Source organism: Salvelinus fontinalis, chromosome 19, assembly GCF_029448725.1.
Source record: "Salvelinus fontinalis isolate EN_2023a chromosome 19, ASM2944872v1, whole genome shotgun sequence".
NCBI lineage: Eukaryota > Metazoa > Chordata > Actinopteri > Salmoniformes > Salmonidae > Salvelinus > Salvelinus fontinalis.
In genome coordinates, this window is record NC_074683.1 from 34,643,053 (window position 1) to 34,660,044 (window position 16,992).

The following is a 16,992-nucleotide window of genomic DNA, read 5'->3' on the forward strand; positions in this document are numbered from 1 at the left end:
TTCTGCATTGCGTTAGGTAGACACGACGAAATGCTCCGTCTTGGACGTTATTGGATACATACGAGAAAATCATACTAAAGATGGATTCTCAACTGAGTTTGACCAGTTTATTCGACTTTTATTATCAGTTTTTGAATTTTTCGTTCCATGCCCCAAACATTGATGGACACTTGAGCGCCACCATGCTAGCCAAAGTTGCTAATTCGACAGAAGAAATGGACATTCTAAAACAAAACAACGATTTATTGTGGAACTAGGACTCCTTGCACTGCATTCTGATGGAAGATCATCAAAGGTAAGAGAATATTTATGATGTTATTTCGTATTTTTGTGGAATATGTTGGCTCCAACATGGCGGAGAATGGCTGGGTGCTGTCTCAGATTATTGCATGTTGTGCTTTGTACTAAAGTTATTTTTTTAATCTAACACAGCGGTTGCATTAAGAACAGGTGTATCTTTCATTTGCTGTACAACATGTATTTTTTAGCGAAGTTTATGATGAGTTTTTTGGTTAGATTACGTGACTGTCCAAAATTTCTCCGGACAATTTGGTGCATTTTGGCGCCATATTCACAATGTAAAACCAGGATTTGTAGCTATAAATATGCACATTTTCGAACAAAACATAAATGTATTGTATAACATGATGTTATAAGACTGTCATCTGATGAAGTTGTTCAAAGGTTAGTGATTAATTTCATCTCTATTTGTGGGTTTTGTGAAAGCTATGTTTGCGGTGAAAAAATGGCTATTGTGGTGAGCTAACATAAATATATATTGTGTTTTCGCTGTAAACCATTTTAAAAATCGGACATGTTGGCTGGATTCACAAGATGTTTATATTTCATTTGCTGCATTGGACTTGTGATTTCAGGAAATTATATTATATGATATTCCCTGTGGCGCCAGGCTAGGCTATGCTAGTCAGCGTTTCTGATGAGGAGGATCCCGGATCCGGGAGGGTGGGTCGGTAGAGGTTTTAAGGAATACTGCAAACAATGTGGCAAAGAAATGAACTTTTTGTCCTGAATGAAAAAAAATTAGGTTTTGGGAAAATACAACACATCACATCAATGAGTAACACTATTCATATTTTCAAGCATGGTGGAGGCGGCATCATGTATTGGGTATGCTTGACATTGGCATGGGAGTTTTTTTTTTAAATTAAAATAAACGGAATACAGGTTCCGTACAGGCAAAATCCTACAGGAAAATCTGGTCCAGTCTGCTTTCGAACAGACACTCGAAGACAAATTCACCTTTCAGCAGGACAATAACCTAAAACAGGCCAAATATACACTGGAGTTGCTTAACAAGACAACATTGAATGTCCCTGAGTGGCCTAGTTACAGTTCTGACTTAAATCGTCTTGAAAATCTATGGCAAGACAGGAAAATGGCTGTCTAGCAAAGATCAACAATCAACTTGATAGAGATTGAAGAATTAAAAAAAATTATAATGGGGAAATATTGTACAATCCAAATGTGGAAAGCTCTTAGAGACACCCAAAATCGCAGCCAAAGGTGCTTCTACAAAGTATTGACTCAGGGGAGTGAATACTTAAATAAATAAGTATTCTGTATTTCATTTTCAATACATTTGCAAAAAATTCTAAAAACATGTTTTCACTTTGTCAATATGGGGTATTGTGTGTAGATGCGTGTGAAAAAATATGTAATCCATTTTGATTTCAGGATGTAACTCAACAACTCTGTCAATCACCACATTCTCATTGGCAGACTCAACAGCCATGGTTTCTCAAATGATTGCCTCGCCTGGTTCACCAACTACTTCCCAGATAGAGTTCAGTGTGTCAAATTGGAGGGCCTGTTGTCCGGACCTCTGGCAGTCTCTATGGGGGTGCCACAGGGTTCAATTCTCGTGCCGACTCTCTTCTCTATATACATCAATGATGTCATTCTTGCTGCTGGTGATTCTCTGATTCACCTCTACGCAGACGACACCATTCTGTATACTTCTGGCCCTTCTTTGGACACTGTGTTAACTAACCTCCAGACAAGCTTCAATGCCATACAACTCTCCTTCCGTGGCCTCCAACTGCTCTTAAATGCAAGTAAAACTAAATGCATGCTCTTCAACCGATCACTGCCCGCACCTGCCCACCCATCCAGCATCACTACTCTGGACGGTTCTGACTTAGAATATGTGGACAACTACAAATACCTAGGTGTCTGGTTAGACTGTAAACTCTCCTTCCAGACTCATATTAAGCATCTCCAATCCAAAATAATATCTAGAATCAGCTTCCTATTTTGCAACAAAGTATCCTTCACTCATGCTGCCAAACATACCCTCGTAAAACTGACCATTCTACCGATCCTCGACTTCGGCGATGTCATTTATAAAATAGCCTCCGCACTCTACTCAACAAATTGGATGCAGTCTATCACAGTGCCATTCGTTTTGTCACCAAAGCCCCATATACTACCCACCACAGCAACCTGTACGCTTCGTTGGCTGGCCCTCGCTTCATACTCGTCACCAAACCCACTGGCTCCAGGTCATCTATAAGTCTCTGCTAGGTAAAGCCCCGCCTTATCTCAGCTCACTGGTCACCATAGCAGCACCCACCCGTAGCACGCGCTCCAGCAGGTATATCTCACTGGTCACCCCCAAAGCCAATTCCTCCTTTGGAGGAATTGGCTTCCCTTCCAGTTCTCTGCTGCCAATGACAGGAACGAACTGCAAAAATCACTGAAGCTGGAGGCTCATATCTCCCTCACTAGCTTTAAGCACCATCTGTCAGAGCAGCTCACAGATCACTGCACCTGTACATAGTCCATCAGTAAACAGCCCATCCAACTACCTCATCCCCATTCTGTATTTATTTATTTATCTTGCTCCTTTGCACCCCAGTATATCTACTTGCACATTCATCTTCTGCACATCTACCATTCCAGTGTTTAATTGCTATATTGTAATTACTTCACCACCATGGCCTATTTATTGCCTTACCTCCCTTATCTTACCTCATTTGCAAATGCTGTATATAGATTTTTTTTTTCTTTTTTTCTACTGTATTATTGACTGTATGTTTGTTTATGCCATGTGTAACTCTGTGTTGTTGTATGTGTCGAACTGCTTTGCTTTATCTTGGCCAGGTCGCAGTTGTAAATGAGAACTTGTTCTCAACTAGTATACCTGGTTAAATAAAGGTGAAATAAATAAATATATATATATATTTTTTAAATGTGAAATAAGTCAAGGGATATTAATACCTTTAAAGGCACCGTATGAGTTTCCAGGGAAGTTATGAGAAAGAAGCAGCATTGAGATTCTCAGCTGACACCCACACAAACATGTTCCCCTAAAAGACATTCCAACTGATACCATTTAACACTGCACATTTCTGGTTGACAAGGTATCAAGAGATGAGCACATAATGGATTTCAACACCACGAGGTCACTAGCATCATTGAAATGAAATATATTTGAGGGACAGTAGATACCAGAGCATTGGTGTAAGCAACTAGTAGACAAACATCTTCGAACAGAATGGCTTCAATCACAAAGCTAGTCATTCCACTGGTTGTTCTAGACAGGACTTTCCTTGCAGGCCAAGAAACTAATGGTATTCTTGAAGAAGATGACGTTTATTCATTTGAAACTCCGTCAGAGGTATTGTGTGATCTTTAAATCCAATGGTGAAGAAAGCCTGCTGTTGTGGAACACATCTAACTCTTCACTTAGTAATTACTAAATTAAAAGTTTGTTCAATCTGGATTGTACAGGGTGGAGTGCTGGACAGCTGGCAATATTTCACACCAACAACGTATTAGTCTCTCAGTTTGCAGGCATAATAGTAATGGAATATTCTGCCATTTAGGATGGACAGTAGACCTGCAATGTAAAGGTGCAAGTGGTGGTGACAGCATGACGGTTCAATGGTACACACAGGAAAATTCAAGATACATTAACCCGGAAGCCTCTCACGGAGGATCCAACTGGCAGAATCCAATTCATTGAGAATAACTCCTTTCTCCGCATTACCAACTTTACCACGGAGGACATAGGCATTTACATCTGCACTGTAGAGGAAGGATATCACTGTAGTAGTAACCTGATATTGATGTATGTTAAGGATCTGTATATACATGGCTTTGTGGGAGAGAGGCCTGCACTACCTTGCTTTAATACTGACTCAAATATGACACAGATATGGTGGGACACCTACAAGAAGGGAAAAGGCATCACATCATTGCCATCTCAAAACCATTCGAGTGACCTCGCTGACCTCGGAAAGCAGATGCATGTGGTGGATGGAAGAGAGACTGGGAATTACTCGCTGGTCATCCCATTCCTGATACTGAACCACTCTGAGGTTTACTCCTGTCTGAAGCATCAAAATCAAGTGAAGAATCTCATCCAAAAGGTATATGCTAGTGGTCTGCCCAAAGTCTGACCAGCTCACACAGTTCTTCTCAGAAGGAGAGGAGGTTGCTCTCAGCTGTAACACTAATTCTACTGAGTCTAACCGGCTTGAGAAGAAAGACGGCTGTAGGGGATGATGTCATCCTGGTCAAATCTACTTGACAAATCAGAAAAGCAACCCTATCTGAGGATTTGAATGGCCAAATAAATGCATCTCAACCTCACATCTCTCTGGTCCTCTCTAACCTGTCACTGGGGGACAGTGGGGGGAACTATGTCTGAACGGGGAGATGAAGGGGTGTGTGTATCGATAACTACTACCTTCTTAATTCATGAGGAGAAAGACCCCTTTGGCATCGACTACACTTTCTACACAATGTGGTCTTCATTGATGGGCTGTGGTCTGCTGGGTATGGTCTGTGCTGTGATCACTATGAACCTGAAGACCAGGAGAAGAGACCAGGCTTCTCAAAAGAGCAGGAGGGTAGCAGCCCAGCCTCCTGGACAGCAGAACAGCAGAGTCGAAGTGGAGAGTGACGGTGTGTTGGGTGAGGAATTAATCAAAATTCCAACATGTAAGAAGAGTAATGTCTATAAAACGTTATGTTTCTAACTACATACCTTTCCAGTTTTTCTGTTTGTGTCATTTCGTCATTTCGGGGGGGTGTTTTAGTTGTTTTATAATTGTGTTGTTTTATTATTGTGTTGTTTTGTTATTGTGTTATTTTATTATTGTGTTGTTTTATTATTGTGTTGTTTCATTATTGTGTTGTTTTATTATTGTGTTGTTTCATTATTGTGTTGTTTTATTATTGTGTCATTTTGTTTGTTGTTTGTGATATTAAAAAGAACGTAAGAAGAATCTTTATTATATTAGTTTTCTTTACTTACGGTATAGTTGAATTTATTTCTTATTAGATTACATTATTGTTACCCATTGTATCAACTTGCTTCCAAGTCACTTTGCGAGGCAATCACTTCTCTAAAGCTCTCTGGAAGTGACACAAATATGCTGTAAATGATAACCAGTTGTTTTCTGTTTCCTCTGCTTTAACCATAAATAAATAAAAAGTCTAACTGCAATATTATTGGTTTGTTATTATACACCTGTCATGAGAGGGAAAAGTTATTCGGGAAAGCTTATGGAATGCCTGTGGCTGTCTGTCTTCAAAGCCCGAGGCATTGTGACGTACAGTAGGGTGACTGCCATTGGATAGATGTATCAAGACAAGGCTCGTCCATCAACCCGGAGGGAAATGTTGGCTGGTGTAATTGTGTTCTCCTCACCCTGAGAACGACCTTGGGCCATTCTGTCAGAGAGAGCTGACAGGGATACAGAAGAGAACCTTGTCAGGGGACAAGTTGTTTTTTATTCTTTAAACAAAGATTGATACCATTTATGCATTTGTCACATACACTTGAATCAAGTCCTAGGTATGGCGGTACAAGACACAGAGAAGGGTACAAAGCAAACTGATTAAGAAACTATATTTGAGTAAGAAATTGTATTTGGCTCATTCCTAAGATCAATACAAACAAGAAACAACAACAAATACATTCCTCTAAACTTCACATTCAGTTAAATTTAATCTAGTAAAACCTGACACCCGCAGTCATAAGTCAAACTGATTCTTATTAGAAGATTTACCTCTGAGCCTCACTGGGTAATTTTAGGATTAGCTCTCAAAGAAAGGTGACCCAAACTGAGCAGTGAATTCACCAAACCAAATCAAATATTGCTCACAAATGGCAGCATCTCCTTGAGACGTTACACTTTAAAGTCTCCTGTAAGCCATCTTTTGTACATCCCATTGTCTCTTCAGTTAACCGGTGATGTCATTAAGGACAGGCGTACGAAAACCATTAGCGCTTCTGTCGCCCAGGGCGACCAGGCTACTGTGGTTGGGGAGTGATAAAGCACTTTAATGTATTTAACCAAGCAGCACCATCTAAGAACACAGACAAACCACAACCCTTTACTCTGGACTTATAAGCTTAAATATTTGACATTGTTATATCAAAGCTGCTAAACCAAGTTTACTGTGGATTAGGATTTGTATTGTGTATGAACCTTGAGGCAGGTAGCTAAAGTAACATGGGCCAAAGAAATCTAAAAGACTAAGGAAATTATCTTTATCTTATTGACACACTTTGATTTTTAGCATACCAAAACAAAACATCTTTCATTTTCTGGGCTCTGGCTCATAGCGTACTGTGAGTGTTTTCTTTTCTTTACGTCACACTGCTGTTGGAGAGATAAGATATGTTTGTTTATCTTATCATGTTAAATCAGATTATTTTTTTAACTAATGACCCAGAGCAAATATTTTCACTTTAGTCTGAGCTATTGGCAGGGTAGCTGATTTATAAAAACAACAGAACCGTTTGGTGTAGGGATGTTTCTGTGATAGAGAAGATAGGGCCGGAGGTTGTGGTTGTGCTCCAACTTGGAATATGAAATATAATAAAGCCTTAAGGGAAAGCAGAAACCATCGTAATACTCAATGTAAGTCCGCAATAATGGATTTGATTTGTATAGATTAAGCAATAACTAAGAGCACAAAACGTTCCAACTGAGCCATCACGACGACAGAGCCATCACGCCGGCAGAGCCATCACGAAGGCAGAGCCATCACGACGACAGAGCCATCACGCCGGCAGAGCCATCACGCCGGCAGAGCCATCACGCCGGCAGAGCCATCACGACGGCAGAGCCATCACGACGGCAGAGCCATCACGACGGCAGAGCCATCACGCCGGCAGAGCCATCACGCCGGCAGAGCCATCACGACGGCAGAGCCATCACGACGGCAGAGCCATCACGACGGCAGAGCCATCACGACGGCAGAGCCATCACGACGGCAGAGCCATCACGACGAGAACAAGTGTGTTCAGACAACTGATATGTAATAGTAGAACACTTTATATACAGGTAACTGCCAGAATAAAGAAAACACTTCAGTAAATGAGGGATACAGATTATTTGGAAAGCAGGTGCTTCCATCCATTATTTTGACTACCATGTCTAGAAGAAGAGATCTCAGTGACTTTGAAAGAGGGGTCTCAAAGGAGCATAGGGGGTTTAAAGTGTGTGTGTGTGTGTGTGTGTGTGTGTGTGTGTGTGTGTGTGTGTGTGTGTGTGTGTGTGTGTGTGTCAGTCACCAGATCTCAACCCAATTGAACACTTCTGGGAGATTCTGGAGCGGCGCCTGAGATAGCGTTTTCCAACACCATCAACATAACACCAAATTATGGAATTTATTGTGGAAGAATGGTGTCACATCCCTCCAATAGAGTTCCAGACACTTGTAGAATATATGTCAAGGAGCTTTGAAGCTGTTCTTGTGGCCCAACACCCTATTAAGACACTTGATGTTGGTGTTTCCTTTATATTGGCAGTTACCTGTAGGTTGTCATAGTTATCAGAAAAAAGGGGAATTCAAAAAAAATCCTGCATTTGCTGAACGGTGGCATTCAAGCCTGAACTAATCTCTACAATCACACGGACTCTTCCCTTCTGCAGCACACTAACCTGACTGGAGAGAACCATGTAGGATTATTTGTTAAGGTAAAGTACGTCAAGCCCCAAACGATACCAGCCCATCAGGTAAGGGTGCTCTCGAGCGGCTAGATGTTCTTTACCATTCGGCCATCAGATTTGCCACCAACGCTCCTTATATTAAAGGACACATCACTGCACTCTATAATCCTCTGTAAACTGGTCATCTCTGTACACCTGTCGCAAGACCCACGGGTCGATACTTATATATAAAACTCCTCACTCCCCCCTATCTGAGATATCTACTGCAGCCCTCATCGTCCACATACAACACCCATTCTGCCAGTCACATTCTGTTAAAGGTCCCCAAAGCACACACATCCCTGGGTCACTCATCTTTTCAGTTTGCTGCAGCTAGCGACTGGAACGACATGAATATTGGCAACGCTCCACTGCAAACTGCAGAGGGAAGTCATGAGGGATGGTTGGTCGAGTAGTTTCTTTAGAAAACGACTTGTTTACATTCAACACCAGAATCAGTGCCTCTCAACTACACTTGTTCATTACAGCTCTCCTGTATACACATACATCGTGTAATGCAATTTCTACTTTCAATTTTTGCCAGGAAAACCAACACTCACCTATTTATTGAGCTAAGTGTCACAAAAAAATTAACACAAAACAACATATACAGGCTATGCAGAGTCACCGCCCTATGTAACGCACTGCCTCCTGGCCCGCTGGACACTGGGCTGTGGCACTCTGTAGCCCTGCTGGACACTGGGCTGTGGCACTCTGTAGCCCTGCTGGACACTGGGCTGTTGCACTCTGTAGCCCTGCTGGACACTGGGCTGTGGCACTCTGTAGCCCTGCTGGACACTGGGCTGTGGCACTCTGTAGCCCCGCTGGACACTGGGCTGTGGCACTCTGTAGCCCTGCTGGACACTGGGCTGTGGCACTCTGTAGCCCTGCTGGACACTGGGCTGTGGCACTCTGTAGCCCCGCTGGACACTGGGCTGTGGCACTCTGTAGCCCCGCTGGACACTGGGCTGTGGCACTCTGTAGCCCCGCTGGACACTGGGCTGTGGCACTCTGTAGCCCCGCTGGACACTGGGCTGTGGCACTCTGTAGCCCTGCTGGACACTGGGCTGTGGCACTCTGTAGCCCCGCTGGACACTGGGCTGTGGCACTCTGTAGCCCCGCTGGACACTGGGCTGTGGCACTCTGTAGCCCCGCTGGACACTGGGCTGTGGCACTCTGTAGCCCCGCTGGACACTGGGCTGTGGCACTCTGTAGCCCCGCTGGACACTGGGCTGTGGCACTCTGTAGCCCCGCTGGACACTGGGCTGTGGCACTCTGTAGCCCTGCTGGACACTGGGCTGTGGCACTCTGTAGCCCCGCTGGACACTGGGCTGTGGCACTCTGTAGCCCTGCTGGACACTGGGCTGTGGCACTCTGTAGCCCCGCTGGACACTGGGCTGTGGCACTCTGTAGCCCTGCTGGACACTGGGCTGTGGCACTCTGTAGCCCTGCTGGACACTGGGCTGTGGCACTCTGTAGCCCCGCTGGACACTGGGCTGTGGCACTCTGTAGCCCTGCTGGACACTGGGCTGTGGCACTCTGTAGCCCTGCTGGACACTGGGCTGTGGCACTCTGTAGCCCCGCTGGACACTGGGCTGTGGCACTCTGTAGCCACGCTGGACTGCATTGACTTTCCTCCCAGAGATGTTATCATGGTTGAAGGTCCACAGTGTATTCAGGGAGAGACCAAAGAGAGAGGTGTACATATCAACCAGCGGCAACCCTGACCCATTTCCTGTTTCCTGCTTCGGTCTGTCAACAGGGTAGACATTAGCAACTACTGTAGCAGGTAGACAGACACATACATGAAGCATATTGACAGTACAGTAAATTCACTGTAGACACACTAAATAACAAAAAAATATCAATAGACGTATGAAGCCTGACAAAGGTTCAAATACTTTTACTTAATCAGTTCGAGAGATGTGGTAAACACTAACTTGAAACCATTTTACCTACCTAAACTTTATGCGAACAGACACATTCTTGCATGACCTTACAGTATAAGCTCTAGGGCAAAGGGCTTACTTTGTCAGGAGTTTCTTTACCACAAAGTCTGTCTTAGAACACGTATTTAGAAAATACCAGCATTCCAGACCTCCCCCATTTGGAGTGAAGTGATTACCTAATTCCATTATTTTCCCAGATGGAATCACTTTCTCAGTAGCACATTAAGTCCTTAGAGGACTGCTGAGGTTCTAAAACAAGCCAGAGAAACCGTTGACTCGCCACAGAACTGATGAGGCAGATCAGATGTGTGTTTCTGATAGACTAAACTCTGCCTGAACCTCTACGACTCTGGGGAATACAAAAGAATAGCTCCTATATGAATGAGGAGAAAGCTAACGGACACAACCCCACAGGCATCCCATTGACATGGGGAGTGGGGACAAGGGTCTGGTTTCAACCTACAGGTCTCCACACAGAAGCCTGTGGACATCTTCTTTACCTCCATCTCTCTGCAAGGAGTCTAGATTTACATGTTACATGCTAATGTTTCTGTGTTGGGAGGTGACACTGTGACCTTGTCAGCAGGTGCCTGGCCTGATAAAGACCCCTCCCACTAGGACTTTGGAGGAGACAAATAGACAAGATTCTAACAGAAATGGAGAAGGATTGAGAAAGACACAGGGCGACTACAACATAGTTTATCTACAGAGGTCAAATGGATAACGGAATTACAAAGGAATTGCCAACAAATTGAGATAAAAATGACCACTAGCTAAAAGCTTCCCACAAACTATGGGTGTTTGTATTTACCCTTTGACATGATTCTTGAAAATAGATTTCAAATGGCATTTGATGTCGGTCTTCGTCTGTTTTGAGATCAGCACTAGGAATTTCTTTAAAAGAGCTTCCTCTTCGATTAATTAATTAATAATCTTAACTAGAGGTCGAACTATTATGATTTTTCAACGCCGATACCGACACCGATTATTGGAGGACCAAAAAAGCCGATATCGATTAATCGGCCAATTTTTATATATATATTTGTAATAATGACAATTACAACAATACTGAATTACCACTTTTATTTTAACTTAATATACATCAATAAAATCAATTTAGTCTCAAATAAATAATGAAACATCTTCAATTTGGTTTAAATAATGCAAAACAAAGTGTTGGAGAAGAAAGTAAAAGTGCAATATTTGCCATGTAAAAGAGCTAACGTTTAAGTTCCTTGCTCAGAACATGAGAACATAGGAAAGCTGGTGGTTCCTTTTAACATGAGTCTTCAATATTCCCAGGTAAGACGTTTTTGTAACGGATGACGCTCTCCTCATCCTCGGAAGAGGTGAGGAGAGAAGGATCTTCAGACCAAAACGCAGGCTCAGGGAAATAAGCCATCTTTATTAAACAACGATAAAGATGGCAACACGAAACGAAACAAACACTTGCAAAACTACAAAATAACAAAACGACGTTGACGAGACCTGAACATAAACTTACATAACTAAACATAAACTTACGTACAGGTAACAGACGACATCGAAACGAAAACGAAACAAACAAATGCTACAGTCCTATGTGGTACGAACATAACATACGGACACAGGAGACAATCACCCACAAACAAACAGTGAGAATGCCCTACCTAAATATGACTCTTAATTAGAGGCAAACGCAAACCACCTGCCTCTAATCAAGAGCCATACCAGGCAAACCGAAACCAACATAGAAACAGATAACATAGAATGCCCACCCAACCTCACGTCCTGACCAACTAACACACAAAAACTAACATAAATAGGTCAGGAACGTGACAGTACCCCCCCCACAAGGTGCGAACTCCGGACGCACCAGCACAAAGTCTAGGGGAGGGTCTGGGTGGGCATCTAACCACGGTGGTGGCTCAGGCTCCGGGCGCGGTTCCCCACCCCACCATAATCCATCCTAGCCCCCTCCCTTCAAGAATGTCCACCCTCTTACTTCCCCCACAAAATTCCCTTAACAACATATCTAATAGGGACAACACCGGGACAGAGAGATAAATCAAGAAAGAGGGATAGATAAGAATATAGAGATAGATGAAGATAGAGAGGGAGATTAGGATAGAGGGGCAACTCCGGACTGAAAGGCAGCTCCGGACAGAGAGACAGCTCTGGACTGATGGGCAGTTCTGGGTATCCAGCCTTTTCAGGCTGAAGGACAGCTCATGGCTGACTGACGAATCTCGACGCTCATGGCTGGCTGACGGCTCTCGACGCTCATGGCAGGCTGACGGCTCTCGACGCTCATGGCAGGCTGACGGCTCTCGACGCTCATGGCAGGCTGACGGCTCTCGACGCTCATGGCAGGCTGACGGCTCTCGACGCTCATGGCAGGCTGACGGCTCTCGACGCTCATGGCGCTCTGACGGCTCTGGCTGCTCATGGCGCTCTGACGGCTCTGGCTGCTCATGGCTCGCCGGCGGCTCTGGCAGATCCTGTCTGGTTGGCGGCTCTGGCAGATCCTGTCTGGTTGGCGGCTCTGGCAGATCCTGTCTGGTTGGCGGCTCTGGCAGATCCTGTCTGGTTGGCGGCTCTGGCAGATCCTGTCTGGTTGGCGGCTCTGGCAGATCCTGTCTGGTTGGCGGCTCTGGCAGATCCTGTCTGGCTGACGGCTCTAGCGGCTCCTGTCTGGCTGATGGCTCTAGCGGCTCCTGTCTGGCTGACGGCTCTGTAGGCTCATGGCAGACGGGCGGCTTTGCAGGCTCATGGCAGACGGGCGGCTTTGCAGGCTCCTGGCAGACGGATGGCTCAGACGGCGCTGGGGAGACGGATGGCTCAGATGGCGCTGGGGAGACGGTTGGCTCAGATGGCGCTGGGGAGACGGATGGCTCAGATGGCGCTGGGGAGACGGATGGCTCAGATGGCGCTGGGGAGACGGATGGCTCAGATGGCGCTGGGGAGACGGATGGCTCTGGCCGGATATAGCGCACTGTAGACCTGGTGCGTGGTGCCAGAACTGGAGGCACCGTGCTAATGACAAGCACCTTCCTACTAGTGCGGGGAGCAGGGACAGGGCACACTGTATTCTCAAAGCCTACTCTATCCCTGATGCGTGGTACCGGCACTGGTGACGCCGGGCTGAGGACAAGCACATCAGGATTAGTAGGGGGAGAAGATACAGTTTGTACAGGGCTCTGGAGACGCACTGGTAGCTTAGTGCGTGGGGCCGGAACTGGAGGCACCGGGCTAGATACCCGCACTACAGGGAGAGTGCGTGGAGGAGGAACAGGGCTCAGGATACGCACTGGTAGCCTAGTGCGTAGTGTATACACTGTAGGTACTAGGCTGGGGCGGGGAGGTGGTGCCGGAAATACCGGACCGTGGAGGCGTACTGGCACTCTTGAGCATTGAGCTTGCCCAACCTTACCTGGTTGAATGCTCCCGGTTGCCCGACCAGTGCGGGGAGGTGGAATAACCCGCACCGGCCTATGTAGGCGAACCGGAGAAACCATGCGTAAGGCCGGTGCCATGTATGCCGGCCCGAGGAGACGCACTGGAGACCAGACGCGTTGAGCCGGCCTCATGACACCTGGCTCAATACCCAATCTAGCCCTCCCAGTGCGGGGAGGTGGAATAACCCGCACCGGGCTATGCACTCGTACAGGAGACACCGTGCGCTCTACTGCGTAACACGGCGCCTGCCCGTACTCCCGCTCTCCACGGTAAGCCTGGGAAGTGGGCGCAGGTCTCCTACCTGCCCTTGGCCCACTATCTCCTAGCCCCCCCCCAAGAAATTTTTGGGAATTACTTACGGGCTTTTTCGGCTTCCGTGCCAGACGCGTTCCCTCATAGCTCCGGTTCCTCTCCCAGGTAGCCTCTGCTCTCCTCAATGCCTCCACCTGTTCCCATGGGAGGCGATCCCTCCCAGCCAGGATCTCCTCCCAAGTGTAGCAACCCTTTCCATTCAAAACATCGTCCCATGTCCATTGCTCCTTTCTCTCCTGTCCCTTACTCCGTTTCGTTTTCCTTTGCCGCTTGGTCTTAGCTTGGTGGGTGATTCTGTAACGGGTGACGCTCTCCTCATCCTCGGACGAGGTGAGGAGAGAGGGATCTGAAGACCAAAACGCAGGCTTTGGGAAATAAGCCATCTTTATTATAAATTACGATGATGGCAAAACACGAAACGAAACAAAACACTTTCCAAACTACAAAATAACAAAACGACGTTGACGAGACCTGAACATAAACTTACATAACTAAACATAAACTTACGTACAGGTAACAGACGACATCGAAACGAAAACGAAACAAACAAATGCTACAGTCCTATGTGGTACGAACATAACATACGGACACAGGAGACAATCACCCACAAACAAACAGTGAGAATGCCCTACCTAAATATGACTCTTAATTAGAGGCAAACGCAAACCACCTGCCTCTAATCAAGAGCCATACCAGGCAAACCGAAACCAACATAGAAACAGATAACATAGAATGCCCACCCAACCTCACGTCCTGACCAACTAACACACAAAAACTAACATAAATAGGTCAGGAACGTGACAGTTTTAGGTTGTAGTTATTATAGGAATTATAGGACTATTTCTCTCTATACCATTTGTGTTTCATATACCTTTGACTATTAGATGTTCTTATAGGCACTATAGTATTGCCAGCATAATCTCTGGATTTGATAGGCTTGAAGTCATAAACAGCTTAATGCTTGAAACACAGCGAAGAGCTGCTGGCAAATGCAGGAAAGTGCTGTTTGAATGAATGCTTACGAGCCTGCTGCTGCCTACCATCGCTCAGTCAGACTGCTCTATCAAATATCAAATCATAGACTTAATTATAATATAATAACCTACAGAAATACGAGCCGTAGGTTATTAATATGGTCAAATCCGTAAACTATCATTTTGAAAACAAAACGTTTATTCTTTCAGTGAAATACGGAACCGTTACGTATTTTATCTAACGGGTGGCATCCCTAAGTCTAAATATTCCTGTTACATTGCACAACCTTCAATGTTATGCCATAATTATGTACAATCTTGCAAATTAATTACGGTCTTTGTTAAGAAGAAATGGTCTTCACACAGTTCGCAACGAGCCAGGCGGCCCAAACTGCTGCATATACCCTGACTCTGCTTGCACTGAACGCAAGAGAAGTGACACAATTTCCGTAGTTAAAAGAAATTCATGTTAGCAGGCAATATTAACTAAATATGCAGGTTTAAAAATATATACATGTGTATTGATTTAAAAAAAGGCATTGATGTTTATGGTTAGGTACATTGGTGCAACGACAGTGCTTTTTTGGCAAATGCGCTTGTTAAATCATCACCCATTTGGCGAAGTAGGCTGTGATTCGATGATAAATTAACAGGCACTCCATTGATTATATGCAACGCAGGACAAGCTAGATTAACTAGTAATATCATCAACCATGTGTAGTTAACTAGTGGTTATGTTAAGATTGATTGTTTTTTATAAGATAAGTTTAATGCTAGCTAGCACCTTACCGTGGCTCCTTGCTGCACTCGCATAACAGGTAGTCAGCCTGCCATGCAGGCTCCTCATGGAGTGCAATGTAATCGGCCATAATCGGTGTCCAAAAATGCAGATTACCGATTGTTATGAAAACTTGAAATCGGCTCTAATTAATCGGCCATTCCGATTAATCGGTCGACCTCTAATCTTAACATGCTATCTGAGATAAGCATCGATCCTTGGACAGACAGAGAGCATTAAAAAAATATTTAAAAAATATGAGAAACATTTTAATAAGTCATAATAATGAATGGGTGGTTGAGAAGGGCAACCTTTCAGTCAGGAAAGTCTTGGAGTGGAACTTCACTGGCACCACCCTCTCTTAACCTCTGCCAGGTCATCTGCCATAAGCTACACTTGTCATGAAAACCGTCATACCTGCTACCTGCTGGCACGCGGTGCAAATGGAAGCTGTGGTCACTTGTTTGTATAAGGTTGGAATGGTCCCTTTAGTTTAACAGGTCTGACGGCAGGGCTGATACACTGTTGGTTGGCAGATGGCACAGCCGTAGAGGTTTTCACTGTTGGAGAAGAAGAAGAGGAACTGACGGTCTCATTTCTTAGGTCTCATCTCATTTATTTACCTGTGTAGTATTTTTCACTCTCTCTTTATCCATTCCACCACACGGCCAGGATGAATCTCACTCTGAGGTGACAGGTTAAAGGGCAAAGCATCACACTCCAGCCTTTAACACATTTTAGAGTGGTTGCATTTCCCCAAGCCTCTCCCTTTTAGTTTTTCACCAAAACAAGTGGCTGGTCGGGGCAACAGATCACAGACTCAGGATTGTGGCTTTAAATGCAAATGCATAGGAAAATGTGTGTGTCTAGGAGTGCTTACGCTTAATTAGCCTGACGTGAGAGGTCAATAGGGAAGCAATGAACCAAAGCAGCCCTTCATCCTTGTAAGATCCCTCTCAGTGCCCCTCATGGCCCAAGGGGAGTGGTGAATAACTCCAGGTGGTTGTGGATATTGGAGGAGGGAAACATTAACACCACGCATAAACAAACAAACCCCATTCATCACACAACCGTAGTGAAATGTATTCTCTAGTTGTAGATCCACATACTGTAAGAAACAGAATGACATTCGCCTTGCCTCCGTACAACTGGACACAATGTCATCCCATCCCATTCTCCTTTCAGATCAGTTGCCAAAGTCAGACCTCACGTTAATATTACTTTAGATATAAAAATCAAAACCCCAACCCAAAACGTTTAGGTTCAGCGCCTGAGCCTTCTTGTGGGTGAGAGCAGCAGAGTCCCTCTCTGTACTGCTGCCAGCATTGTAAGGCAATTTGTGGACCGCAACACCATCTCCTGGGCTGAGCAACGACCTGTGAACTGTTGTTCCACCCTTCTGACTGAGCAGCAGAAAGGCAAATCACCAGGAGCCTTGTGACTCCGAGAACTGGTCTGATCAGATTCAGTAAGGGAGGGACGAATGGAGAAGGTAGGGAGGGAGGGCGGGAGGGAGAGAATGGAGAAGGGAGGGAGGGAGGGAGGGAGGGAGGGAGGGAGGGAGGGAG

The 16,992-nt window shown here is 45.1% G+C and overlaps 2 protein-coding genes across 2 annotated transcripts in view; both read right to left on the minus strand.

The window, feature by feature from the left end:
• The window catches only part of LOC129816660 (ly6/PLAUR domain-containing protein 6-like), a 49,915-nt gene that overhangs the window by 18,760 nt on the left and 14,163 nt on the right, over positions 1-16,992 (minus strand). The gene's annotated exons all lie outside the window — the stretch shown is intronic.
• LOC129816179 (uncharacterized) lies at positions 8,606-9,679 on the minus strand. Its single transcript, XM_055870417.1, has one exon. The coding sequence runs from the start codon at positions 9,677-9,679 to the stop codon at positions 8,606-8,608; it is 1,074 nt and encodes a 357-aa protein (XP_055726392.1).